Source organism: Pelodiscus sinensis, chromosome 5 (assembly GCF_049634645.1).
Source record: "Pelodiscus sinensis isolate JC-2024 chromosome 5, ASM4963464v1, whole genome shotgun sequence".
Taxonomy (NCBI): Eukaryota; Metazoa; Chordata; order Testudines; family Trionychidae; genus Pelodiscus; species Pelodiscus sinensis.
This window is the reverse complement of record NC_134715.1, coordinates 92746966-92761583: the sequence shown is the minus strand read 5'-3', so window position 1 is coordinate 92761583 and position 14618 is coordinate 92746966. Positions and strand designations below refer to the sequence as shown.

Below are 14618 nucleotides of genomic sequence, written 5' to 3'. Positions count from 1 at the left end.
GCAGCATACATTTGTGAATCCAATCTCAGAAATATTAGAGGTTTTACCAATTAAGAATAAGATGATCAAGTAGATCTTTCAGATGCAAGAGTCAAATCTACAACTACAGATTAAGGCTTCTCACAAAATTATGGTGCTAAAATCCCTCTTCCCCCAAATCTGCGGTCTTTTGAAAGGTCAATTTTCATTGCAGAGGATCTTAAGGGAAGTAGTGGAATGATATTCTATAATGTCTAGATTCCTGATTGGGTAACAATTTTTTTTTTGGTGTGTCCCCTTTTGTCTGCAGTTTAAAAAAATGATTGGTGGTATTACTAACACAGACTGTCTCAGAGGGCTAGCCATGTTAGTCTGTAACTAAAACAACTTAAACAACAATGGCCCTGTAGCACCTTAGAGACTAACAAATATATAAATAGTATCATGAGCTTTCATGGGCACAATCCACTTCTTCAGATGACCAATAGGGAGCAAGAGGCTGAATTAAGAGGGGACAGGGAGAGGAGGAAAATAAAAAAGGAAAAAAACCTTTCAATGTGTTGGTGCTAAATGAGGCTAATAGAGTAGGACTTACACCCTACTTCAATGCTGTCATTTTTTCCCTTTTCTTTCTCCTCCTCCTCTTCCCCATTTCTGCTTTATAATTCAACCTCTGTGTGTCTTGCTCCATATTTGTCATCTGAAGAAGTGGGTTGTGCCCATAAAAGCTCATGATACTATTTATATATTTTTGTTAGTCTCCAAAGTGTTACAGAATGTGAGTGAACATGTTCTTCATTTTAGACAGTTGGTAGAGGAAAGAGTACAACTTTGAAAAGACTGAAGGTTTTGCATAGCTGCCATGTTTCATGAAACTGTGTGGCACTTTATGCACATTTAGATGACTAGTTAGCATATTTTGCATATTGCCATATACCAATAAACTATCTTTTAAAAAAAATGCTTGGATTAATGTTGACCTGAAAGGCAATGAACAAACCCTCTGTTTATTCCCATGACAGCAGCAGTGTAAAGAATTATTACTTACCCAAGAGTAACGGTTGTTCTTCAAGATTTGTTGCCTATATGAATTCCAGTTCAGGTGTATTCATGCTGGAACAATACCTGCATCCTAGATATCCTCCCAAATCTCCATCTTAGGTCAAAGATGGAATGGGCCCAACTGTCCCTCAATTCCTCCATCATACAGAGTCCCACTGAGTAGGATTTGTAGCAGGGCAGATTTGAAAGAAGGAGCTGTTGTATTTTCACTGATTCTGCTATGAAAATACTCCTGGCTGCAGAAAAGAAGCGGAAAACCTAGTCTCCTAACATTTATTCCCAGAGAACATACAGGATTTTTTAAGTTTTAAAACAAATTTCTACAGGCTTTTGAGGAACAAAAATATTGCTGGAGTACTTGAAGGAAAACACATATCAGGAGCACTAGGTTTCCAGGGTTCCACATATAGCCTTGTGGCTAGCATCCATAAATCCTAGGCATCCTTCAATAATTACTTGACAGAAGTTAAACATTAGAAAATCAGGAAAAAAACTGCAATTTGTTTTATCAACAATCAAGTAAAACTTAGTTTACTGTTTAACAATAAACTCAAAGTTAATTTAAATTTTTTTTTGCAAATCGTTGACGTTATTTCAGCTAACTGGGTTTGCCAGTGGCTATATACATTTAAAATAAACAAAAAGAAAAGAGAAGTTCTAACATCCATTTTCTAAAATCTCTAAAACCTTTGCAGACTAATAATTTTGAGTCACACATTTATATAAAAGTACATAAAGTTCCGATTTCAAATAACTGTAAGACACTAATTCACAACCAAAATATTTTATAATATTTTTACAACATATCCAAAACCTAAAGTTATGGAAATGTTTTAAACTGTAAACAAGTCAGCAAAAATAGTTATCTGAACTTTAGCATGAGAACCAAGATAAAACTGACTAGTGCAGTGTTTCCCAAATGGTGTTCCATGAAGTGAAAATCAGGGTTCTGTGAGAAAATGCCATTACAACAACATTTTATGATTGAAAAAAATGTTATACAGCCTCTCCCCGAGTTACGAACGAGTTACGGACCAAACACTTGGCCATAACTCGATCTGTTCATAACTCAGACCCCATTGAGTTACATAATGACCACGCTGTTCGTAAGCGTGGGTCGCATTCGTAACTCGGGGACCACCTTTATGACTGCTCCCTAGGAGCTTTGGTCGTAAATGCGAACAGTCGTAACTCGACCGTTTGCAACTCGGGGACCGGCTGTACACGTTAAATGTAATTTTTGTTTTTAAATATGTGCAATTAAATGTTGATCTCTTGACCTTGTTTAGCATTTGTTTATTATTATCCTTACTTATTTGTGGTCTACTTTTTCAGCTCCATATATAAGACTCCTTATCAGGGGTTCCGCAAAATTCTTTCACGTTTAAAAGGGTTCAGTGGCCAAATAAAATTGGGAAACACTGGACTAGTGTGTCAAAAGTATAAATATATATGATGAAGAGTAGAACAGATTTTTAAAATTCAGTCCTAGAAATCTAAAATCTATTGATAAAAGAAAAACTAACTATTCTATGACTTCAAATTTAACAGCGTCCCTTTAATATATTTAAATATATTGATCTTACTATATTTTAAAAATGTGCATCTGAGTCAGTTGGTTCAAGAACTCCTCCTAAACAGTAAAAGTTAGGACCAGAAATTTGGTATTCAGCTTCCTTTTATGTTACTTAAAGCAAGGTCAGGGTTTGGTTGTGCCAGGACAATGAGATATGCCGGGAATGGGATTGTTTCTTATTAAATAGAAAGGGAGGACTCAGTAGGAGGGAGAGTTACACTATAGAATGACCACAGGGGGGCAGCGATGGGGACCAAGATAGTTGTTATGCCATTGAAACAACAGGGGGCATGAGTTTAGAAAGGGACATCTACTATGAAGATGTTAAGGACTAGTTGACTAGTCTTCCCCCCTACCTTTTGCTGCCTTGGTGTTTCAAAGCAGTGCAGCATTGAGCTGACCTCGGGCTCCGTGTGGCACTGCCCCCTTTGAAATGCTATGACAGAGTTTCAAAGGAGCAGCACCACTCAGCTGAGCCTACGCTCTGTGTGGCACTGCTCCTCTAAAACACCGCCTCAACATTTCAAAGGGGAAGCGACACAGCTGAGCCCAGGATCAGCTTTGCAGGGCTGCCCCTTTGAAATGCTGCTGCAGCATTTGTGTAGAGCCTGGGATCAGCTAGGGACTCCCCAGCTGACCCCAGGCTCCGCATGGCATGTCAAAGCAGCAGTGCAGCATGGAATGCAGCATCCAGGGTGGGAGCTTCTGCTTGGAAATGCACAAGAGCCCCCAATGGGGGCTCTTGTGCATTTCAAAGGAGGAATGTGGAAGTGCCTATCGACTAGTCAATGGAAATTGCATCGACTACTCGACTAGTAAATTACTCGATATTTAGCATCTTTAATCTACTATAATATATATTTCAGTGTCTGTCCGTCCTCCAGCCAGGGGAAATGCACCCCTTGCCCAGCTATGCCCACTGCAGTGACCATGGACAGTCATGCTTCTCACCTGTCCCCAAGCTGCTGTGGTGAGAGGGCTACGGCTGTCCTTTTCCCCTGAGGCAGCCTGCATACTGAATTCCTCATTCCCAGCACCATCCAAGAGCAATGATTTAAATGAAGAAAACCAACTTATTTGAGCTAATGACCTGAGCAACACTGGGTAAATCTTCTAGTATTGATATAAATATAAAACCCCTTTAATATCAGAAATTCTCATATTGCTCTAGAAATCCTGAAATGTAGCTATTGCTCTGTGTGAACACAAACACAAAATATGACCCATCAAGGAAGCACTGCCACTCTGGGACTAGAGAAAGATAACTGTAACAACATACAGCAACACTAACAATTTAGGACAGTAGTCATTCCTTCAACAAGTGCATCAATTACAAAACCAAAAAAAAGTATTTAGATAGCATTTTTTAATCACCATCTCAAAATACTTCACAAAGTAAAAACACTATCATTTTACAAATGGGTGACTGAAGCACAGAGGTGTGATGCAACTTACTAAATGTCACCTTGCAAGCCAATAGCAGAACCAGGAATACAACCCAGTTCTCTTGAGTTGCAGCCCAATGCTTATCCTCTAGGCAGGAAAAAATAATTTACAAAAAACAAATCAAACAATCTATTCAAATGCAAAGTTTCTCCCTTCTGACTACATACGTTTCTACACATAGCCTATTTGCTCAAATGCAATGTTTCTGTGTACAGGACAGCACACACATATATGTAATAATTAGATTTAGAGGAAATGAAAAAAGGACCACCATATGACACCTAGAAGCGTTTATTTTATGCAACAAACTTAAATATGATCACGTGTACATAAAAGTGTACACTGTATCTATGCTGAACGATGCCAGGAAACATAATATTGATGCAACAGTTTTTCTAAAATAAACATTAAAAATGAGCCTGAACAGGAAGACAAAATGCAAAACAGTCTTACTTCCAATCAGCACAATGCTTAAAATTGAGAGCAATCCTAAACATTTCCAACTTTCCTTAAAAGCTCCTGAAGTCCAACTATTTTTAAAAATTGACTTTTTTACTTCAATAATAAAAATCTGGTGACAAACATTATAAAATCAAATCCTGGACTGTCTTTACTCATTTAAAATTTTGAATATTCCAACAGAAGAACTGCTGGAGTAAAAACACTTAAAAGTGATATATGTTTTTATAAAACAAACATCAATATGTACATTTATTGCAAATTATATTAAACTAAAGTGGAGGAAAATTAAAAAATGAAATGTCTACTTGCAAATCAATAATAATTTTAAGTGATTATTTTCCCACTCTGATAAAAATCAGAAAGCAACATTTATAAAATTGCCAGCACATGACTTTTCATAGCAGGGAACTGAAATCTGTACATCTTATTTTTGCAGAAAAGTAGGCAGGCGGGAAGAATTATACATAAAAGAGTCTCCAAAAGTAAAGCAAAGAAATATTTCTTGTGATTTTTCTCTACTCTTGTTTCCATTCAGTAGACTTCTACTTTTCTTGTGAAACATGGGAATAACCTGGCTCTAGGATCATGACTTTTCAATGTCAGTAAAAGGACCTCCTTTGACTTTCTTTAAAAAAATGCAGCATGAAAATTAATGGAGTAAAACATTTTAAACTCCAGATATGCAGAAACTTGAACCAAGTGTTAAGCAATTTGCTTAATTATTGACTTTTCATAAAAAAAAGTCTCTGGGGAAGTAAGTACAGATGCTTTTAGCCTCTTTTTCAAGAGTTTCTGCTTTACAATTTCATTGAGAAGGATTAATTTCATGAAAAAGGGAAGCATAGTTTTCCTTTTGTTTTCAGAGCTGAAAGCTGTATGTTTTGAAGTAATTTCAGTTCCTGTATAGGAAATTTCAGAATCTTAGTTTTTGCAGAAGCTTGGAGCTTGCCTTTTATTATTTGGCCTTCATTTCCTCCCTTTACGAGTAAGCTTTCTTTTTACCTTATGTGGAGAAAAGAAAATAAGAGTTAAATATTTGTGTAAATAAAATTCAATTACTCCTGAACCATAAAAACCACCCTCACCAATGAATACATTTATGTTCCTACAATATGCTTGACTCTTCACCTGTGATTTTAATCTAACAGCTTTATATTGTATATTTTCTGAACTACCCCAGCACTGGTTCAATAAGTCTGCATTACCCTGCTACGTATTTTCATGTTTTAACCAAAAGTTGTGCTACCGAAACCTGAATGAAGATAGATGTATTCTTTAACTTCCATAACATTGCATAACATTTTCTCTTGTTGAATCAAACTGAATTAATGTAGTGCAGTGGTTCTCAAACTGTGCACCCCCAAAGTCAGTCTTGAATCCATTTTAATGAGGTCGCCAGGGCCAGCATTACACTTGAAGGGATCCAGAGCTGAAGCTGAAGCCCAGGCTCCACCCTCAACTGGGGCAGCAGGGCTTGGGCTCAGGTCCCTCATGTCCCCTCCTTCCCAAGGCAGTGGGAACTCAGGTTCCCTCCTGGGGTCATGTAGTAATTTTGTTCTCAAAAAAGAATCTTGGTGCAACGAAGTTTGAGAACACATGATGTGGAATAGGAAGAGTAACTTGAAACAAAAGCTTTAAGAATTCAAGTCCAGAAAAGACTATCATTGAACTCTTATCTAAAAGCAAGTAATCCAGCAAACACCTTTTCTGATATCCACAAATAATTACTAACAGTCAAAAAAGCTAAGATTTTTGTGATGTCTCACACTCAAAGGTGGTTTTATAGAAGGGAAATGGGATTCCTTGATTCCCTACTGCCCAAACTACAATAAAAATATAAAATAGCCTGTGTAAGTCCCTGCTGCACCTTAAGGAAGCCTCTCTCTGCTAGCTCTGTATCCTCATTGTCTTCCTGGCTGCTCTCACAGGCCTTAAAATGATCCATATCATTTGATGAATATCCTGGACTTGATTCTATCTCCAACAGTGAATCTCCATCACTTCCCAGCACCTGGCTTCTGAAAAACGTTAACACTGCTTTGACATTTATTTAGGAATAACTGAGTTTATACATTTCTATCACTATTCTGAGTTTATACATACTGCAAAAGAAGCTATCAGATGCATAGCTTGTTTTAAGCATATGAAAAATTAAATGCCACAGAATTTCAAGGACAAGTGTAAAATACAGATTCTTTTTCTCTGTATACTAATATGACACTTAGTGGGTTTTAATCTCTTCTCTTCCTACATTGATGCTGTCATAGACTAGGGATATAAAAAGTTAACTGGTTAACCGATAAGCCTTACCTGTACTGGTAAGAGTGAGGCTTACCAGTTCCAGTTAACCAGAAGGGCTGGAACAGCTCCCTCCCTGCCTGCCTTGGTTCCCCTTCATCAGGCCCAGCTGCCTTACTCCGCTCCCCCCCCCTTGCTGCAGGACTGATTCCTGAACCTGACTTACATGTTGACTCCCACAGGAGCAGGGCTGGCAGGTGCTGTCAGCCCTGCTCCCAGGGAGCTGGCTGCAGAGCCCACAGCAAAGTCTCCCTGGGAGTGGTTATCTCATTAAAAGACAGCAGCCCTAGCCCCACTCCTGGGGAGATTTGCTGTGGGCTCCATAATACAAAGGTAATTGAAGCTTTTATATTGCAGAGCCTGCAGCGCGCATAGAGGTTACACAGTGATTTTCATAGGTTACACGGTTATATTTTTAACTGCATTTTTACATCCCTATCATTTTATCATTTATTCTGATACAACATCTCTGATATAAATATCGATTGCAATTGTACCCATATCGCAGAGGGATAGCAATGTTAATCTGTGTCTGCAAAAACAGCAGCAAGGCCTATGGCACCTCAAAGACTAACAGATTTAGCTTCCATGGGTAAAAATCACAGAGGTAGGACACTCACTCTCACATGCACATATCAAAAGAAGGAAGCTACTTAAAAAGTGTAGGACCAGTGTTAATGAGGCCTATTCAGTCATGGTGGATGTGGCTCACTCCCAGCAGCCCATGGAGAAGTTTGTAAATCCTTATTCAGTCCTAATTTGATTTTGTTAAATTTGCAAATGAATTGCAGCTCTCTTTGTTAATTGGGTTTTTGGAAAGGGTTAATTACCCTTTTTTTGGGTAAGAGGGTGGCTATTTTTAAATCAGTTACTGAGTGTCCAGGGAGGTTTAAAGTGTTCTACTGGTTTTTGTATGAATCAGAAAATCACAGGGTTGGAAAAGACCTAAGGGGGTCAATCAGTCCAACCTCCTGCCAAAAGCAGGACCCATCCCAACTAAATCATCCCAGCCAGGGTTTTGTCAAGCTGAGACTTAAAAACCTCTAGGGATGGAGATTCTATCACTTCCCTAGTTAGCCCTCTCCAGTGCTTTACCATCCTCCTAGTGAAATAGTTTTTCCTAATATCCAACCTAGACCTCCCCCACTGTAACTTGAAACCATTGCTCCTCATTCTGTCATCACTGAGAACAGCCTCTCTCATCCCCTTTGGAACTCCTCTTCAAATTGTTGAAGGCTACTATCAATCTTCTCTAGACTAAATAAGCCCAAATCCCTCAGCATCTCCTCATAAGTCATGTGCTCCAGCCTCCTAATCCTTTAGGTTGCCTTCTGCTGGACTCTCTTCAATGTCTGCATGTTCTTTTTGTAATGGGAGGCCCAGAATTGGATACAATTCTCCAGATGTGACCTCACCAGACCTGAATAAAGGAGAATAATCACTTTCCTGGAAATGCTCCTCCTAATGTACACCAATATGCAGTTAGCCTTCTTGCCCATAAGGGCACACTATTGATTCATATCCAGCTTCTCATTTCACTATTATCTCATGGGAAGGAAACCCTTGAAGAATTTCAGAGGGATTTCAATAACTTCCACCATACCATCAACCTTAGCCTGAACCACTCCACACAAGAGCTCCACTTCTTTGATGCTACAGTACAACTACACGACAGACACATTTCCACCACCTTATACTGGAAGCCTACCAACTGTTACATTACACCAACCAGCTTCCATCCAAGACACATTTCCCTATAAAATGTTTACAGCCAGGCCCTAAGATATAACTAGATTTGCTCCAAACACCTATAGGTTTTATATAAAGCATTCTTAAAACTGAAATACCCACTCGGGAAAGTGGGAAAAAGAGACTGAAAAGGCCAGATGCATACCCAGACATCAGCTACTTCAGACCAATCCTTGCCTACAGACAACCCCCTAACCTCCAATAAATAAATTCTTTCCAATAACCACACAGAACATCCATCATACTCATCCAGGAACCCACCCCTGCAATCAACCCCAATGTCAACTCTGTCCACATATCTCTACAGGCAATATCATCACAGGACCTAACCACATAAACCATCACATCAGAGGCTCATACAACTGCACATCCACTAATGTGATCTATGCCATCAAGTGCCAGCAATGTCCCTCTGCCATGTATATTGGCCAAACCAGATAGTCTCTCTGAGGAAGAATTAATGAACACAAGTCAGATACCAGAAAAGGCATCACACTGAAACCTGTTGGGGGAACATTTTAACTTGCCTGGGCACTCAGTAATGGATCTCCAAGTAAGTGCATTATCTCAAACCAATTTCAAAGGCCAGTTCGATAGGGAAACTACAGAACTTAATTTCATTTACAAGTTTGATTCCTACAACAGAAATGTAAACAAAGACATTGGCTGGATGGCCCGGTACATTCCACATCCTAATGACATAAAAAAACCAAACAAAGGGCACTTAAAGTGGGTACTAAGTATTCTCATCAGCTTCATTTAGCATGGACACTGTAATTGAAATTTCTTTCCCCGTTTTTTCTTCTATTTCCTCCTCTTTCGCCCTCCCCCCATTCCCTCTCTGTGCTATTTATTTGAAAACTGGATCAACTCCTTAAACTCCATCTGAAGAAGTGGGTTGTGCTAACTAAAGTTAATGATGCCATCTACATTTTCTGTTAGCCTCTAGGTCAGTGGTCTCCAACCTTTTTACACCGAAGTTCACTTTTTAAATTTCAGAACAGGCGAAGATCTACTGAACAGGCGAAGATCTACCGCCCTGCCCCTTCCTTGAAGCCCTGCCCTCTCTATTCTCCTCCTGTCTATCACTTGCTATCCCCAGCCCTTACTTACACACTCTGATAAACAGTTTATTTTTAAATTATGCGATATATAACATTAAAATCACGTGTTTATAGTTATGAAATAAATGGTCTGTTTTTTATTCACGCTATTTAAATCTAAAATGAAGCATTTATAATTATACATTTTGTGGGGACAGAGTTCTGCGGCTGAGGGCAGGGGAGAGGGAACAGGGTGCTGGGAGGGCAGAGGACAAGGTTCTGCAGCAGGGGACAGGGTGCCAGTGGGGACAGAGTTCAGGGAGTGGGGATGGGAATAGGGACAGAGTTCTGTAGCTGGGGACATGGGAGTAGGGTCGGGGAGTGGGGACAAGGTGCTAGTGGCAGCAGAGTGTCCCTTGCATCTGCATCTGCTTCCTCCCAGGACTCTCCTAGAGGTAGGTAGTGGGGCTTCTCGGGGGTGGGGGAAAAATGGGGGGTGGGGTTGCCCGAACGCCTCGCGATCAACTGGTCGAGGCCTCACAATCGACCAGTCGATCGCGATCAACCGGTTGGTGACCACGGCTCTAGGTGCTGCAAGACTATTTGTTGTTTTTTAAGTTTTTCCTGCTCTCTCACTATAAAGGCAATTTTTCCTTTCTTGGTATTCACACCTCTCCATCAACTACTGGGAGCGAGCCAAACCCATCCCGACTGAATTGGCCTTCTTTTGATACGCTATTACATATATGAATGCCTACCTCTGTAATTTCCACTCCACGCATTTGACAAAGTGTTTTTTACACACAAAAAGCTTATGCCCAAATAAATCTCAGTCTATGTGGTGGCACAGGACTCCTTCTTGTAATCGTGCCCATGTGGCCAAGAAATAATACTATACAAAAAAGGATGTAGTTTCTGCTCTGAAATGTCATATTCAGAGCTCTGAACCTTGTTTTCATAGTGTATACACAGGCTTATTCTTGAGATACACCAGGAAAAAATGTATTTCACGCTCCAGCGTGCTGAGTCATGATGTGGGTTATTTTGGTTTATTAGAGTGTTTAACCATTTGTTGAATACATTACTTCTAAAGCTCAGGATACATCTTATGGGTAGGAAAAATGTGATTTTTACCTTTGTAGATCAATTTGTCTTTGTGCTGGTGCTGCTTTTTTTGCTACGTCTTGCTGTTTTGGTGCTTTGGCATTACCTGCCTCTAAACTCCCTGAACTTTCTTGACTGACTGCTGCCCTTTTCCTTCCCCTGCCAGATGGTTTATTTGTTTCATCATTTTTTACTGTGGTGCCCTGAGATTCAGACTTTGGTGGACGCCCTCTCCTAGGTTTGGGAGGGACTGGTGGTCCTGATTCATCTGATTTTTTTTCTTCTGTTTTTTGATGAATATTTTCTGATCCCGCTGCTGCTGCTGTTCTTTTTTTTCCACGTTCAGTGCTAATGTTTCCTTGTGTAGCCTGATCAGAATGCATCTCCTAGAAAAGAAAAGGTTCTATTAAGCAAAAACGATCCCTCAAAGGTCAACCTATAACTGTTACCAACCTCAGTCGAAATCATGAATTTCTGAAGCAGATATGCAATGAGCCATATAAACACCTACCCCACATGATGGCTTGATTTTAGCAGAAAACGTTTTTTCAGTCTCCAACTAAGTACTTTTAGTTTGAAAGCTAAGATTACAGTAGAACTGTAGTACTCACTTCCCACCATGATCATATGAAGCATGCTCCTTCACTGTCTCTTTGCCCATCAATAAACAATGGGTCTGGCTAAAAAAGGCATTGGTTTTAGTAAATGGATTTCTAAGACCAATCTCCAGCAAAGCTGTGGTAGTGTAGCAGTAATAAATATATCAACAAATCCTTCTAGAACTCGCTCTATGACAAAAAATAGATTTGGGGAAGAAGTGGGGGTGGAAACTGGACATAGGGGATATCTTCCTTCCTACTTGTTCTGCCAAGTTCACTAGTTATGGGGAAGAAAGTGAGTGTGAATGTTTGTGCGTGTGTGGGGGATGGTGGTGCTCTTACTCTTACATAAAGTAGGGCTACGTAAATGGCTCCAGCATGGGCAAAGGAGGGAGGCAATGAGTGGCCATCTAATCAATGGTCTCTGGAACAGCTGGCAGCACGTCTCCAGCAAATTCCACATAGGAGTTATTCAAGGAGCATACCTAAGATGATGACCGTTATCATGACTCTACCATGGCAACGGACCCAGTGAAATTATTTACATTATTTCCTGTGTGCCTTGAAAATCCGTAGTTATTCATATGGTTGAAAATACAAGGTGCGCTGAATGGTCCTTGTAGCTCCTCTCTACAGGGACTGCACAGAGCTTCAAGAGGATCTCACAAAACTGGGTGACTAGGCAACAACATGGCAGATGAAATTCAATGTTGATAACTGCAATTGGAACGCATAATACCAACTATATATAAAATAATGGGATCTAAATTAGCTGTTACAACTCAAGAGGAAGATCTTGGCATCATTGTGGATAGTTCTCTGAAACCAACTACTCAATGTGCAAAGGCAATTAAAGCACACAATATTGGTAATCATCAACAAAGGGATTAGGGATGTTACAATGTGTTTATCTGTGTTAAGTGTAGAATTGGGGAGTGAGAGGGGAGAAGCAGGAGCTGGTGCTGGCAGGGACTGCCACCCCTGGCTGCTGCCTCTGTATCAGAGGCAGCAGTGCGGGGGGCAGACAGCTCCACAGGAGCCAGCACAAAAGTTTACACATGCACCAGCTCCCACCTCCTCCCCCTCATGCTGCTGCCTCAGTGACACAGTCATATCCCTAAAAGGGATAAATAATAATACTGAAAATATCATATTGCCTCTCTCTCTCTCTATATATATATATCCATATCTTGAATACTGGGTGGAGATGTGGCCACCTCATCTCAAAAAAGATATACAGTAAACTTCCGATAATCCGGCACCTTTAGGACCCCGGGGTGCCGGATAATCAGATATGCTGGACTATCGGAAGGTGGGGCTATGAGGGGTCTAGAGTGGTTTGGCGGGGGATACCACCCCACACCCTTCATAGCCCCCCCCTTCCGATAGTCCGTCTCTGCCCCAGGCATCCCCGATTCAGCTGCTGCTGGTCAGTTTCTATGCAAGATTAGCTTGAAAGATTTAGAAATTTAGCTTGCCATTTAAAAATATGAAATCTACCTTGTTTTTCACAGGTTCTGTCTTTGCTGGTGTGACTGAAATAATCCTCACTGGATTTTCATCATTTTCGCTGACCCCAGTTTCTGATATGTCTGAACTCTGTTCCCTATGAGAGGAATTAAAAAATATATATAATGCAACCATTTCTTCATTCAAAACAGATATGGAGAAGCACGGATCAAAGTAGGAAAATCACCTGGCTTTACTTTTATATTTCCTTATCAGAATGGTTTCCATTCGGACAAATATTCAAGTGTGATACCAAAAGTTTGGAAGATGGGAACAAATTTATTAATCAGGACTAGGAGCTTGCACACAGGTGTTCAAGGAGGGGAAATTTTTCACAAAACATACTATGGTAAGAATATTCAAAGTAATTACCACGTGTATGTAGGACCACCTAAGCTTTGCCCCAACTGTGGGACACATTACAAACTGATGAAGAAGTGCTACAGTAAACCTCCAATTGTCCGGCATCCAGTGGTCCGGCACTCCCGATAATCCAGCACCAACTGGAACCTGAAAGTGTTCCGGCCAACTGGACAACTGGAGCTGCTCCGTGCCACTTCCCCAAGTCCGCTGCTGCCGCTACTGAAACTGATGAGCGGCTGACTTGGGGAAGCTGCAGAGCAGAGCAGCTAGGGTGCTGTCGGACGCCGAGCAGGGGGGAACAGGGGAGTGAGGGGCAGCGCTGCGGGACCAACCAGGCAGCACCCCAGCTGCTCTGCCCGCGGCTTCTCCAAGCCCCCCCAGACCCGTAACAGCCCCCCTGCCAAAATACCTCCTGATACTCCGGCATATCTGATAATCCGGCACCCCCTGGATCCCAAAGGTGCCAGATTATTGGAAGTCTACTGTATTACCCTTCAATTTTATGAAAGCTAAATTTTTGAGAATTTAAGATTTCAAAGTGCAAGCTCTCCCTCTTTCTATGGGGCAGATTTTTAAAAATCTATGGGAGTTAGTCCCTTCAATACTTTTCACAATCTGATCTTATATACTTTAGAAAATGAAGCACTCTCCTGTCACATATTATTAGCAATCTTTATTCAAGCCATTTTTATTTTAGCCTTTTATTAAATGACACATCAACATCCTAACTGGGCTTATTCATCAAAAATCTTTGGTTTTAACTGGAACACCACAGTCACTAAAAAGTGTCGAGAAATTATATTTATTGTTTATTAAGAAACATGATTAATCTTAATTCCTTCATATTAGAAACACGTGGGATGTAAAATCTAATTACCCAACAATATTTTTGTTCAGTCATATTAATATATTTTCATATTAATATATTTTCAGATGAAAAACATTAAAAACAAATAGCTAGAGTTTTCAATCACATGACATCAGAATACATTTACAATCCATCAGGATCCAAATTGACTTTAATATAGCTAATGCACACCCTGTACACAAAACCCCCCTCTTAATTTAGTGAGATTGATCAGTGTTGTTTTAAGATGCTCAGCTTCCATGTGATGTACGTAGTACAAGATTCTACATCCATAATATAAAGTGACCCCTGTGGTTAGTTCATTGCAAATATGGCAAGGAGTTAGAGTCATATTCTAGTCCTGTCTATGCTATTGAGTTGCCATATGACCCTGTGCTGTTCATGACCTCTCAATGCGCCAGTTATCCTGACTGTTTAAAAAAAAAAAAAAAAAAAAAAGAATCATAAAAGTGCAGATAAGGAAGCCTGGGTTATAGGGATAAAACTGCAAAGAATAATTTCCTGACTGTTAAAATCCAGCAAAGTAAAATGGTGTACAAACAGAACATTCATTTTCTAAA

At 40.1% G+C, this 14618-nt stretch overlaps 1 protein-coding gene across 5 annotated transcripts in view; it reads right to left on the bottom strand.

Annotated features, from left to right (window-relative positions):
- Positions 1-4338: 4338 nt before the first annotated feature.
- PDS5A (PDS5 cohesin associated factor A) overlaps positions 4339-14618 on the bottom strand; it is a 154927-nt gene continuing 144647 nt past the window's right edge. For 4 of the 5 annotated variants that reach the window (XM_025187940.2, XM_025187941.2, XM_075930552.1 and 1 more), the window contains 4 exons: positions 12819-12924; positions 10750-11105; positions 6393-6543; positions 4339-5527 (listed from right to left, as the gene is read on the bottom strand). In XM_025187940.2, coding sequence (XP_025043725.2) covers positions 5492-5527; positions 6393-6543; positions 10750-11105; positions 12819-12924 — 649 coding nt within the window. In that variant the 3' untranslated portion in view covers positions 4339-5491. The remainder of the gene's footprint in view (positions 5528-6392; positions 6544-10749; positions 11106-12818; positions 12925-14618) is intronic. The other variant, XM_075930551.1, reaches the window with a different exon arrangement.